This window comes from Pyrus communis, chromosome 7 (genome assembly GCF_963583255.1).
Source record: "Pyrus communis chromosome 7, drPyrComm1.1, whole genome shotgun sequence".
Taxonomy (NCBI): domain Eukaryota; kingdom Viridiplantae; phylum Streptophyta; class Magnoliopsida; order Rosales; family Rosaceae; genus Pyrus; species Pyrus communis.
In genome coordinates this window covers 28014215-28028366 of record NC_084809.1, presented here as the reverse complement: position 1 = coordinate 28028366, position 14152 = coordinate 28014215, and the positions used below count along the sequence as shown (strand labels likewise).

General features: G+C 39.7%; 4 protein-coding genes and 1 pseudogene across 5 annotated transcripts; 2 read left to right on the top strand and 3 right to left on the bottom strand.

The window, feature by feature from the left end:
• The first annotated feature begins 269 nt into the window (after positions 1-269).
• On the top strand, positions 270-2411 carry LOC137740362 (uncharacterized). The gene is made up of 3 exons (XM_068480232.1): positions 270-407; positions 1082-1474; positions 2226-2411. The coding sequence occupies exons 2-3, from the start codon at positions 1152-1154 to the stop codon at positions 2233-2235; spliced, it is 333 nt and encodes a 110-aa protein (XP_068336333.1). The 5' UTR covers positions 270-407; positions 1082-1151; the 3' UTR covers positions 2236-2411.
• A 258-nt stretch (positions 2412-2669) lies between these two features.
• On the bottom strand, positions 2670-5671 carry LOC137740780 (phosphoacetylglucosamine mutase-like; annotated as a pseudogene).
• A 387-nt stretch (positions 5672-6058) lies between these two features.
• LOC137740262 (pentatricopeptide repeat-containing protein At1g02370, mitochondrial) lies at positions 6059-8286 on the bottom strand. Its single transcript, XM_068480110.1, has 2 exons — positions 7918-8286; positions 6059-7576 (listed from the first exon to the last, which is right to left on the bottom strand). The coding sequence occupies exons 1-2, from the start codon at positions 8200-8202 to the stop codon at positions 6305-6307; spliced, it is 1557 nt and encodes a 518-aa protein (XP_068336211.1). The 5' UTR covers positions 8203-8286; the 3' UTR covers positions 6059-6304.
• Positions 8287-9215: 929 nt separating this feature from the next.
• On the top strand, positions 9216-11443 carry LOC137741055 (beta-carotene isomerase D27, chloroplastic). The gene is made up of 6 exons (XM_068480863.1): positions 9216-9344; positions 9495-9695; positions 10040-10231; positions 10325-10405; positions 10562-10630; positions 10717-11443. Exons 1-6 carry the CDS (start codon positions 9216-9218, stop codon positions 10852-10854), a joined length of 810 nt encoding a protein of 269 aa, XP_068336964.1. The 3' UTR covers positions 10855-11443.
• A 130-nt stretch (positions 11444-11573) lies between these two features.
• On the bottom strand, positions 11574-14086 carry LOC137741054 (uncharacterized). 2 transcript variants are annotated; one of them, XM_068480861.1, is made up of 3 exons: positions 12805-14086; positions 12611-12674; positions 11574-11812 (listed from the first exon to the last, which is right to left on the bottom strand). In XM_068480861.1, the coding sequence occupies exon 1, from the start codon at positions 14076-14078 to the stop codon at positions 12870-12872; it is 1209 nt and encodes a 402-aa protein (XP_068336962.1). In that variant the 5' UTR covers positions 14079-14086; the 3' UTR covers positions 11574-11812; positions 12611-12674; positions 12805-12869. The 2 variants fall into 2 exon arrangements, with proteins under 2 accessions (XP_068336962.1, XP_068336961.1); XM_068480860.1 differs by having other exon boundaries at positions 12611-14086.
• Positions 14087-14152: the final 66 nt, after the last annotated feature.

Below are 14152 nucleotides of genomic sequence, written 5' to 3'. Positions count from 1 at the left end.
AATGGGGGTGGAATTGCTCTTACAGCACTAAAGTTACCATCTCTTAATCTCTTAATGGGGGTGGATTTGCTTTTACACACCACTAAAGATTTGTCAAGACTGACGGAGGCCCAACCCATCAATGAGCTGTCAAAAGGCCCAACCCATCTGTCAAGACTCTCGACGACAAGCGCCTCCCATCTCTCTGCAACTTTCTCTCACATTCACATATCCCCCACTTCAAATTCAACCTCCAAAATTCGCACTCCCCGCCACCACCTCTATATTCATCTTGCCGTCGACCACCATCATAACTCTCTCTCCTACGTCTTCCACAACCACTCAACACCAGTCCCACTTCCACAGTTCCACATCGAAATCGGACCTCCCTGAAGCGTAAATCGACTCCACTTCCAGCCTAATTCAAGGTAAGATTCATATTTGGTTCTTGGTTTTTGAAATTAGGGTTTTCTATTTGGGATTACGTTTGTTATATATTGGAGTTAGGCAGACACTGGAGATTTTTGGCTGCTAGAAGTCTTATCATCTTTGTATTAGAAGAAGAAGAAGAAGAAGAAGAAAAAGAAGAAAAAGAAGATGTAAATTGTTATTTGTGCAAAAATATGTGCAATTTGGGGTGTTTGGTCGTAATAATCTGATCAAACTTTTAATCTTCTACTTTTGGAGGTTTCAATGGCAATTCAAGAGGTGGAGTTTGCACATTTCTCATTTGTTTTGGCATTGGATATTTGATTTTCATGCATTTTGCATTGATATCCCTATCTGTATCACGTTTACTGTTGCATTAACAATTAGGGTTTCCAATTTGTGATTTATATTTTATTTGGGTTTTTGACATTTGCTTGAGGTTAGCTTCAAATTTCAATTGTGGGAATGAAACGTGTGACACCGTGAACTGAATTGTGGAGAGATTGTGTGAAATAATGAATATGTCGAAACTTGAATCCGATAGCTTGTTATGGATTCTGAAATGTGCCCTTTATATATTATTTGCTGATTGATGAATGTGTTGATTAATGTTGTGGCTGATTATAATTTACATGCCGAACTGAAATGTGTTATGTGTTGATTAATATTTCAGACAATATTATTAGCTGGTAGTGTTATTAGAGTTCAGTCAAATTCTCAGGAAGCACAGAGAAAGAGAAGCAATGAATGCGGTAGCAAGGAGTGCGTGGAATGTGTTGAAACGGTCCAGTCAGGGCATGGAGTCAGTGAGTCAGTTGGGGTACCATCGTCATGAGCAATTGAGAGGGATTCGGGTGAAGGTGATGAACGGGAACCTGGAGTGGGCCCTGACGGTTATGCAGAGGAAGATGACGTCGAGTGGGATTGAGAGGATGATAAAGCGGGAGCAAACCCACCACCTCAAATACTCTGAGAAACGAATCTTGGCTCGCAAGAATCTCGAGCAGAAGCTCCGGTCTCAAGACCTTGCTCGCAAGCTCAAGGCCGTCCTCCTCAAGAAAGTCAGGTACCCAGTTTCACAACCACAAACTTCCTTTGTTTGCTCTCATTGAAATTTATTGATCAGTGATTGGATTGCTGGATTATGATTTATGCATAAATTTTACGACAAAACCAATATGCTACCATCGCTTTATTTGCCCATTATCAACGTGAATTATTGATTAGTAATTGGGTGAAGTGAGTTGCAATAGCTGGAATAGAGATTAGGGCGTTTATTGTAGGTTTACACTCCACGATTAAGAATAATGGAAGGTTTTACTGTATTTAAGCCTTTTCCCAGCTTGTAGTTTGTTTTGCAGTTCAAGTGTTTGAGATTATGCCTTGGAAAGACAACTTTTACTTGAGTGCTTAGTTTCTTCTTGTAGTTTGTTGACTACCCTTCCAAAGCGAAAAACAACTTTGAAATTTACTCAACCATTTGTTTGTTTTGTTTGCTTCACCAATGGTTAAACTGAAAGGGAAGAGAAAATTTTATTAAATTCTCCTACTTTCTGTTTGGTTATTACTAGATTTCTAGATTTCCGAATGTAGACAAGGATCTACGGCCCAAACCAAACAAGGGCCATCTGTTCACAAGGTTATAATGTTGTCGATGGAGGTTTTTTTGTTCTTATTTTTACACTTGTTGCTTACCTAGTTTGTCTTTCAAACTTCCTTCTTATGTGACTATTAACTCATACGATGTCTTTCTTGTTTTGGATTCTTAAGTATTTTCTTTATTACCTCTTCTCATGTTCTGAATTTATTTTTTGCAGAGGCCTGTGAGAACACCGTTCGAGCTGATTTTGGATGGTCTTCTTTTTGTTCTGGAATTTCATCTTACTGCTTGGCAGCTTCCACCACCACTCTAGTTTTACAGACGAGAATAATTTATTCGGATTTTTTTTTAAGACCGTCGTGTTACATTTGAGAAATGTTATTCCAAATGCATCAATTTTTCATCGCTCTTCATCACATCAGCTACAAGTCGATTGCGAGAATGCTCAATTTTTAAAATTGTACATTTACTTATGTGACTGATGTGTTAACAGACTGCCAAATGGAAAATAAGAACAGAAACAATGTAAAGAAAAATTCAATGTTTCACGCTTCTGCTTCTCGTCGTCTGCCCCTAATTTATTCCAAGGTCCACCACGTCCACAACACCCTGTAAGCTGTCGTAAACATTGACGATATGATAATTCCATCACTTTCGATACCTATGAGCTACCAAACCCAAGAAACTGGTCTACTAGTTTTGCAATAGAGCTGGCTGGACTGTCTGCTGCACTGTCTGTGAATGCCTCTGCATATACACATATAACATCTTCAGTACCTGATGGTCGTATAAAACATTGGCATCTACGGTATTTAACTGCAATATAAATGGGAACAAAGAAAATCCTCAAAAAAAAAATTTGTGAATTATATACCAGTAAAGTTAGGAAAAAGGCAATTTTCTTGTGCAACAAACAATTACCAGACATCTAGTTCTGAAATGTAAAACATGCCAATTATCGCTTTGAATCAACGGGGCCACTTATGATGCCTACCAGTTTCAGCATCGATGGCTTCTTGAATGCCGGGGGGTTGTCACGGCCACGGTTTCTGCATTTGCTGTAACAACAGCAGCTCTATCGACAACCTTGGCCTAGTAATTAAGAAGGGGAAGAATTAGTTTCTGAATCGAGTATCATTATAAAACTTAAGAATGCTACAAAAACAATTACAAATAGAATAAACAGTCCGTAACATAGAAGAAGGCCAAGGACACTTGCCTTAAGCTGCCTACTGGGAAGATCCTGATAGAGCTCATTCCACCTCTGTATTGACCAGCCCCTATCTTTCAGACTAGCCTCGACAAGAGATCTCCGCTCAACGCATCCCCAACAGCCTGGTTAATCAATTCACTAACAGCCAAGAGCCTCAAAGCAGCCTTATGCTGTTCTGAACCTGAAAGAAACGATCATATACTTCATTTAGATCGGTAATGGAAAATCAAGTCGGCACTCGTGCATAAAATAAATACTGCCTGGTTTTTTTGACCCCAACAAAATAAAACGCCTTGCGTGACCTTTAGCTACACGAGAAATCTCAGCAGCCCTAGCCTCCAGCCAGGATAAGTAATGTTCTGAGAACAAGATGGTGCCATGGCCATTTGCCTCAAAGTAAATCCCGATTATCATACTCTGCAGCTTTCTCATGCAAGTATTTCACTCCTGTACGAGTAAAAGTGACCATCTAGACCTAACTGTTTGGGATAATCTGACTGTGGATGCTCCATTCGCATAAGCTGTTTGTGCGATCCAAGGCGACATTGATAACCGTTATTCCATTCACATCTACTTCCTTATTCAAAATGCTTAGTTGCTCCTTGATGAATATGGCAAAGAAAGATGAAATCTTGTCCCCATCAACGAGTTCAATCTTGTTGCTACTTCCAGATCGTACAATAAAATACACAAGCCGATCAGTGTCATCATCTAAACTAGCTCACCTCAAAAGCTAGAACCATACAAATACTTAATCCCCTCCTCTTATCATTTAAAGAAACATTTTACATCAAACTTATTTCCGATCTAACGATCATTTGTATCCATTGTAAGCAGTCCAACTAGTTAAATCAGATAAAAGTTCAAGGTTCTTAAAAGCAGTAAACTTCCTACTAGTTATGCCATTATGACAAACATCATTAATGCCGTCCAAGATGTACTATAAATCAAACAAGATAATAATAACAAATCAATCACCAAAATTCATAGATTTTCTCCCATCTACGACATTAATGCAATTTATGTATTTTACAGTATGTCTGTGATGCAGACATTTCAAACAAGCTACTTAAAGTAAATGATTCGTCTTATAATCAAAGGACGGCTGACCTTATCCCAACATCCTGTGAACCAAAACTACAAGGAGCAACCTTCTCTTTCTGCACATAACCTGCACCAACTACTTCATTCAGTACACCTCCTTCTTTTCCACATTTCCGAATCTCAATAGCCAATCCATTCAACATCGTTTACAAGATTTCGAGTTTTTCTCCACCAACACCATTTGCCCCATCCACAACCAACTTGTCATCCATGCTGCAGGCATGATTTCCACCAGGAATCAAATCTACCAAGCACCTAACCAACCACACAAAGCGCGTATTCAAACAAAATAGGATGGCATGAAATTCACTGCGAATCAAATCTACCAAGCAGGCAAGCACCTAACCAACCACACAAATAGAAGCCACTCAAACAAAATATGAATTTTTTTTCCTTTTTAGAGCATATGAACTCATAAAACAAACCTCTATCTCTAACTAACCTAAACGAACTTGATAGCTGTTTGAAGTAATCAATGTCTGATACTCGCAAACCCTTATTTCTAGCACGAACCATCCAATGCAGCTGCGGTGTAGTTATAATTCCCAAGTCATGGGCAACTGATCCTATAATTGAACTGATTCCCTGCAATAGAACAAATGCTAACCAAATAGTAGTGAAAAAATATTTTAGAAACTGCATGCTACACAATGATTATAGAGAAGATATCTGTTTAGCAGCTTCGACCAGAGATATTGGGAGTGACGTGAAATTTTGTAACCGTTGAAAGTTTTAATCTTGGGAGTGACTTTAAATTTTGTGGCTATTTTTGAAAGATGTTTACACGTATTTCAGAATAATATTCATTCTACAGACCAATAATTTTGAAAAAAAAGCTTCATGTGTGTCTTGCAGGTCAGAGGGTTTCGATGGTGGACTTCAACTGCCTCAATCTGCTGTGGCATCTTACTGTGCAGAGCAACCTTCTGGTAAGTGGGAACTCCAAATACCAGAGAACACTGTTCTTAGAAAAACTCACCGTTCACCAATAGGCTTCGTCACCACTGGTTTTGTTAGAGGGAGGTTAGTTCACAACCTCCTGCCACTTTACGATGACCATCTTTTCTTTCTATTTTGCTATGTAGTGATAATTTGCCGTGTGCTTAGTTGCATTTTATTTATATGCAGCCAGAAGCCAGTAGCAGAACTATTTTGCGAGGCAGTTGAACTTGCTCATCTCAGAGAGGAACAATGGGAATCGATGCCAGCTAAGCGAAGACGAAGGAAATATATCATACATGTTCTTGTCGGGAATTTGAGATCTTCAGCTTGCAGACTTGCTCTTGCCACCATTGTTCTGAAGCACATTCTTGTGAGCGGTCGCAGAAGATGTAGTTGGCTTGCATAGCACCACGAAACAATGTTGTTCGAAATTTACATTTTTACTAAAACAAACAGTTCTAGGAGCCTTTTGTTTTTCGTGTCTCAGCAACATCTTTACAATCACTTAACTGGGTTTTGTTTTCGAAGTAGTGGTAGTTGGCGATATTCATATGATCGTTGCCACTAATCTATGTAGCAATGGATCTGTTCCTCAGTTCTCTGGAAAAAAGACCTACCTGCACAACGATGCCTGTTACTATGAACAACCAAAACCTAATCAACAAAGTTCCACGAAGTTCTACCATCACAGTTATCTCCCCCAATGCCAAATGCGTGTCATGTAACTACACGGGTAAGATTACATTCAGACAATGATATTACACAACGGATGAAAAAGAAAGAGGCGTTCATCTATAACGAATTTGAATATATCTGTACAGGCAGAATGTAATACAAGTATGGGATTAAAAACGTACGTTCCAATTCTCAGAGTCAATGACAAGCATGTGCATTGAAGTGCAATAAATGTTTGATACCATAAACAGAAAAATCTATGCCTGCATACTTGCATATCGATACAATACAGGTTGCATCAACCTGAAAATACTGAAAGCTCGAAAGATCCCCTTATACAAGTTCAAGTACTGAATAGTGTGTCAAAATTCTAGGGGCCTGCTCTCCGCAGTCAATTCACTTGCGGAAACCTTTTCAAGCAGATTCTCAAGCTCGGGGCTTATTTCAATATGATCTTCCATCAATCTGTGACGCATCTCAGGATCCGACTTTCCTGCAGCTATGTAAGTCTTAAGCAGCAAATAATACTCATTGCAACCGAGACAACCTAGACGCTTCAGAATCTGGCAAAATTTCTCAGCACCATCAACAATTTTCTCTTCCTCAAAATACTTGAGAAATGCAATTCTGGTATCTGGGAATGGATGCCATTCCTCATTCTTGCTTTCCGAAACAGCAGCTTCCAAATGGCTAACAGCCAAATCCACCTTACGGGTGTTCAAGGCATGAACCATAAGCATTTCCCGAGCCTTCATGAAAGACCCTTTAGTCTTCTTACAGGCATTTGTAAAGACCAATTCTGCTTCTTCATGCATGCCCTGACTGAGGTACCCGCGTATAGCAACATTTGCCAACCTCATATCATAACTAAAGCAAATGGACTCCCATTCCTCAAACAATTCTTTCAACCCCTCAATATCGTTTAGCTTACAAAGGGCCTGAAGCATTACAAGATAGCTTATATTGTTTGTTGCGGGGAAAGATTTCTTAAGCGTTTTCCATACCCTTTTCACCTCGCCTAGATTAGAAGTGCAGGCATAAAGGCTAATCAAAAAATGGTACGGCTCGCGTTGTTTCAGGGGTTTCATCATTTCTTCCGACTTTTTAAGGGCTTGCTCTGCCTTGTCAAAAAGTTCTGCCTTTACATAGATGGCAGCCAGGTTACTATATGTTGACCAACTGCATTTCTCTTCGTCTTGTGTTTCCATTTCAGCCAGGACTCTTTTTACTCCTTCAAAATCATTCAAGGCCGCATAGCTCTGCATCCATATATTATAAGTAAACGTGTCCAGAGGCAGGTTTCTCTTCTTCATTTCTTGCACTAAAGGATCCACTTTCTCTGGATTCTGCTTCCTCATATGCAGAGACATGAGATTGTTAAAGACCAAAGTAGAGGAAGCAAAGTTCAACTCATCCATCGTCTCAAAATGTGCCAATGCCTTTTCTTCCATCAGTGCCTTGCAATAACAGTTCAAAAGTGCACCGTAAGTGAATCGGTCCTTTGAAGATTCTGGTAGGCCGCTGAAGTAATCCTCAGCGGCTCCTATCCCTTTGACTTTGGACATAAGATCCACGCGTATGGCATGGTCAGCTTTTGAGTAATTCATTTTCCTAAACTCCATCCATTCCATTATCTGCACTAACAAACCGAATCAAAAATCGAACATGCTACTACAGACTACCTTGAAATCTATGAACAAATAAGCAATGCAATTGGATCAAATTGCACTCTAAAAAACTACGAATCTGTTTGATAACCATTTCGTTTTTAGTTTCCCAAGACATTTCTTCTACATCTCGACTCCCCTCGTTTCTTATTTTCTCCATACGTCTAAAATAAAAATTAAAAACGAAATGGTTTTCAAGCGGCCACTAAAATTCTATTATATAGATTCACATTGTCTGCAATTGAAAATTTCGAGATAAAAAGGAGCAAACAAGAAAGCGGAAGGGTAGAAGTGGAAATGGGCGTAACCTCGAGGGCATGCTGGTACTTGCGGTATTTGCGGAGCTCCTTGATGCATTTCTCGAGCTCAAACTTCCTGACCATTTTGCCCTCCATAACGTACTGGTTTAACGTCTTGGCCACGCTTTCTCCGGTCGCTCCCAAAGCCGATAACCTCCGATACAGCCTATTGGGATTTCCATGCTGACCCGTTTTCGCCGCCGTCGCAGCCTCCGCCACCGTAGCAGCCTCAACCGCCGTGCAAAGCTTCCTCACCAGCCACGTTCCGGTGGATATCGAACGGTTCAGATTCATTTTCGTCGGAGTCGATTTTTATGTCTCTCAAAGCCAAAGGGGTTTTGTTAGGGTTTAACGTTGATATGCTTTCTCATCCGAATGGGAATTGCGGATTTCGAACAGTTAGTTTTAAATCACTGTCTATTACTAATTAAACTGGGCTGGATGATGGGTTGAGGCCCGGACCGGCTCAATTGATAATTTTTTATTTTTGTCTCGAAATTGACATTTATTTGTCCAAACTATCGGTTTTTATCATGTAGTTGTTATATTACCATTATTTTGTTACTATATATTGTTATGTTGTCCGCATTTGATTTCAATCAATTAAGCAATCAAAATGTCAAAAATTGATCATTATTTAGTCACTAATCCTTTTTGGTGGGACAATTTGAAATAAATTGAATTATTCTGAAGTCTATTATAAATAAGTAAAAGTTAGAGAGATAACCTTTATTAGGGACAGAAGAGAAGCGGGTGTAAAATATCACACTGTTTAGTTTTGTAGCTATAACATAAAAGGATTGCAGGTAAAAAGTGGAAGAGGATACTGATATTATTGTTTTCACTTCTTTTCTTTTACTGTGTATTGTAATCACTCACGAAGTGCTCTTTATATAGAGCCACATTTGTGATAAACCAAAAAGTGAAACAATTGCTCTTTTTGAAAACATCACATAATAACAAATACATTACTGTTCTCAAGTCTTCCTCACTTAAAGCATGAGGGCATTCATTCTCACAATTTTACAACAAAGTCCATATAGTTTACTCATATTTTCACTTTTGTTCTTGTATATTCTTTTCTTGGATCTTCACTTTTGTATTCAATCGTGTTATCATGTTTAATCTAGTCCATCAAATAAGAAAATGCAACAAAAGTTCTATTTGGGCCAAAGTGCAAGAAAAAAACTACGCGATCAAAAATTGAAAATTTGAACAAACTAGGAGGACTGTAAGTGCAATTTGGCCTTTCAAATAAGGTCCATGCTTCCGATGATACAGAGTATTAGGTGAGATTCCACAAAAAAATGAAGGCTTCGGCTGTTGTTGGCCCTCCGACCACCATTTTCTCACGCTCATCTCCGCCACCACAGTTTCAATCCCAACCCAAAACTCAGCTGCTCCGAAACCAACGCTTTTGGGTCTCATCCTCTTTGGTAAGAAGAATACTAGTTACTGAACTCGGAATGCAGTGAGTTGAAAAACAAAATTTATCCATCAGCGCAATCCAGCGCTCGCAGTTGTGGAAGTTAATATCAAAAGTAGCTGAATCCTAATCCACAATTTTCGGTTTTCGGTTTTTTCAGATAAAAGAGCCACAATCCCAATTCCGGGAGAAGCAGCAGAAGCTTGGAGTGATGGATGAATTGTTCCTCAAAGTGTTTAGAAGCAAAATGGCTGAGGAAGTTGGATGGGATTCCGAAAAGCCCGGATACGACGGACTCATTGATGTGGCGAATCGGCTTATGCTCACAAGTCCAACCAATTCTCACGCTAAAGAAGCTGCGGTACTCGCTACTCTCTTTCTCTCTTTCTATATCCTTGCGTAAGTGTCATCCCCAAATTAACAAAGAACGTTGCTCGATTCCTTACCTGCAAATCACAAACTGAAACATATACCGACGTAACGTGAAGTAACTTGTTAGGGAGAAAATAAAAAACTGACACTGTCAGATGTAGCTATTAACCCACGTGTTATACTATGGGGGGCTGACATAGCTGATATGTTGCGAGGTGTGACCCTCACACCGACAAATTATTCACTTAGATGTAAGGAGCCAAGTATTTTCGTCAAATGACTGGATGATCCCATAAGCGAGTGTTATGTATGTGCTTTGTGCTGAAATGGCAGGTAAGAATATTGAGATCCTTGTTCCCGCCGTTACTGTTAGACCTTTATAAGTTGCTGGTAGCACCTTTACAAGGAGGAAAAGTAGCTGCCATCATGGTTGCAAGGGTGACTGCAATTACTTGTCAATGGCTTATGGGTCCTTGCACAGTAAACTCAGTCGACTTACCAGACGGGACTTCATGGAACAGTGGGGTGAGTGAGTTCGCTGTCTTATTCTTTCATTATTCCCTTCTGAGGTCGGATAATGGTTGTCGTAATGGATGGGAGGGTCCGCCGTTGATGCAGGTGTTTGTAGAGAAATGCAAGTACTTGGAAGAAAGCAAATGCGTCGGTATCTGTCTGAATACTTGCAAGCTTCCCACTCAGGTCAGTAACTCTTTTTTTTCGAGTAAATACTGGACTGTCGAAGTAGACAGTAACAGCCTGTTCACGGCCGCTTCTACGAGAAATACAAAGTATTCTTTTTCATAGAAACTAAGTAGTAACTGATTGGTTCGAAATCCATAAAAACGGTTGCTACAGGCTTTCATCAAAGATTATATGGGCGTTCCGTTAGTGATGGAGCCGAACTTCGTCGATTACAGCTGCCAGGTAAAACCCCGAGACCTCTTCTACAGCTCTACTCATTTCCACATTGATTGTCCTGCAATTGACCCGACTGAAGTTGAATACGGCAGTTTAAATTCGGTGTCCTCCCCCCACTTCCTGAAGATGATGCCACTCTCAAAGAACCCTGCTTGGAAATCTGCCCTAACGCCACTCGACGGAGAGAAATCGCCAGAACCATTAACGTCGAGAAATGTCCCAAGGCATGAATGACTGCAGCATTCGCTTTGCTACAGGTGACATCAAAATACTAGATTCGAAGGGAACGGTCATTGTCATAACCAACTCTTTGTGCAGGTCTTTTTGTATGTTCAAAAGTCTGCTGTAAATAACAATGAGTCCGACACAACGATCGATCCTTGATGGTAATCAAACTAGAAAACAGGTACTGCAAATTCTGTATAACATCCGACAGGGACTACAAATTCTGTAAAGCCTTCAAATGAAGTCGAGTTCAGCGCTCTCTCTCAATGTGGTGGCAAGGAAACAACCAAATAAATTGTCATAAGCGAGCGTATACTGGGTAGAGAGAGGTGAATGAACGAGAATGCGTTTTTCTGTTTGCCCGACATAAATTTACAATGTTATCAGACCTAAATTGTGACATAAGGGTTGTACAGAGAAATGAACAATATGTATTCTGCAACCTATCTTTTTTGGAAAGAAAAAAAATGGAACCTTGGGCACACATCGAATACCGTTCGATCTGCAACAGCATGAAAACGAAGAGGAGGCATGACTAATCTGACACCGAGTTTAACTGAAGCCATTTTATTTGAAATCAAGATTTGGCAAGCAAAAGAAGCAGAGGTTTGCTGCATGGTATCATACAAAAAGTTTCACTAGTATAAAAGATCATCCACTTTCTGCAGCAGGTCAATCAGCTTCCTAAATTATCACCTTTTTCAACTTAAATACACCATGGAGAAAGAAATTAACCAAATTGATTCATCTTTCTAGCAGTAGGGGGAATAACAAGTACAAACATACACAATTAGGAAGCCGAAAATAAAACTTAACTTACGAAGATCAACATAATACAGGCATATCAATACTTAAATCTACAATAACTGTAAACAAAAGGGAACCCACGATGGCTGTTGAGCACCAGGCTGTTGTACCAGCTGAGAATATATGCTCATCAACCCTCTGCACTACCTGTGCCACCTGGTACGCACCCAAAGATTCATGAAAATGAGAAGTTTATACATTGTTAAAAGTAAAAGTTCGAGCATGCTTGTTTCTCGAACAAGCAACCAGATTGAAAAAATAGCATTACTATATCATAAAAATTTTCATTGAGAGGTAAAGGATCAAATCCTTTTAAGAAATAAAGTTTTTGGTCGGAATGAAAATGTAGTTTACAAATATTATAATTTTTACGCCAATTTCAGAAATAACTGTTTTTCCTAGTTAGATTGCATTGCAACAATTAATTAACTTATTCGTTTTCTTTTGAAATATGTAAAAATAATATTATCACAATATCATATACGCTTTACCTGTATATCGGCGGACCTAATACCACCAACTGCAATGCAAACACTCTTGCAGCAATGTATTAACTATTAAATAATTTAAAGTAGAACTATTTACATATTTGTCTGCATTTCTTTCTAGGCAGCAACTCCGCCTGTGTAAGTTTATCTTACATTGCCGGTCCCAAGCCCGGATAAAGGAGGAGGGGGAGGGCATCAGGTAGTCGACAGCCGACACTCCTATCTTACGTCAAATCCTTATGATTGTTCTTTCTAGGCAGCATTTCATAGAATGTTTCTTCCAAAATTTCTGTTTTTTTTTTTATCACAACTCTTATCACATGATGAATAACTACAACAATCCATCACTTCATCTCGAATCCATGCTAAAGTAGCTATAACACAACATTTTCCTTGCTGACTCTTAGATGATTTTTAAAACGAACGGGTAAGAAAGTTAAAATAATAAAGTAAAAGATGAATATACCTGTTGAGTACTACCACAAAACAGAATTTGCCTATGCTTTTTCCTCACCTTTCCCATCATGAACCTACAAAACACAAACCAATTGGGCACTAATTTTTTTAAAATTTACTTACAGAAACTGATAATCCAGGCACACAATTCACTATGTCTTGAAATAGGGCATACACTAGCCAAGAATAGGTAACTGAACGTGCCTGACCAAAACCACAAACTCAGTAGAATACATGATAGTCGACCAGGTTTCACAAGGAGTCGTGTGTCATCGGGATGATTGTGATGAAATGGCCTCGGAATCAGAGTCAAGCTCCCACCAACTGCAAGTATCATCCTTCCCCAAATTGTCATTCGCCTCACCAACAAAACGTTCGATATCGTCATCCTCACTTTCACCATAAACCTCATCATTCCATTTATGCAAACTCTGATCCACATCTGTCTTGTATGTCCACTCCAATCTCTCGCTTTCACCATAAACCTCATCATTCCATTTATGCAAACTTTGATCCTCATCTGACTTGTATGTCCATTCCAATCTCTTCAACACATCACGGTCTTTCCATTTCCCCACAACTGACACTGCCTCCTTTTTAGCCTTCCCAATCAAAATTTCATTCCAAGAAAAACCAGAATCCGCAGCCCTCTTCAGAGCCCCATCGCCAAAATCCCCCACAACAACCGTCTTCAGACATCTCAACTTTGCCTCCATCACAACATCCACAAAATCCGAATCATCCGACACAAGCATCAAACAGTCAAATCTCCTGTGATCCATCATGTCCACAATGTGATGTCTCAATGCGACTTTCACCCCCTGTGGCTTATCCAACACACTCCGAATCCAAAACCCTGCCTGCTCCACCTCATCCGCTAAACCACGCCCCACCTTGGTTGTCAAAACATCCCTTGCAGCATTCTTATACTTCTCCATCTTCATGGAATACTTACCCACCAACTTCACTCTCCTACTCCCTCTAGCAGACTCAATCTGATTCAACCTCTTCACATGTTCCGTCTCATGAATCTGCTTAAAATGATTCATAAGCTTCTCATTGGTATAAAATCTTCTCCCACAAACCGGACATGTATTCGACTCACCATCCCTAATCACAACCCTATTCCTCTCTTTCCTTTCCCAAACAACTTGTGGAACATAATTCAACGCATTTCGATTCGCATACGCTATCATATGCCGGACAATCCCGAGAGATGAAGCCGCAGTCTTGAGCTTGACGGCGGCTTTGTACGGTGAGACTGATTTGGGTGGTCTGGTATCCAAATCCCAGAAAATTGCAACACTGTTTTCAGAAATTTTCTTTGGTGCCAAACATGAGGAAGGATTCGAAGAATTGAAACCCGTTTTCAATTGAAAATGACAATATCTAACCAATTGGGTAAAAGAGATTAGGGTTTCTGGCCTGCTGGATTGAACTGTACAGAGAATGTGGCGAAATTTAAGATGTGTAAGCATTGCGGAGTTTCAGAGGTTTGGTGGTCTCTTTGATTTTTCAATGAATCAGGAATTCAACAAGCAGTAATTAGGAA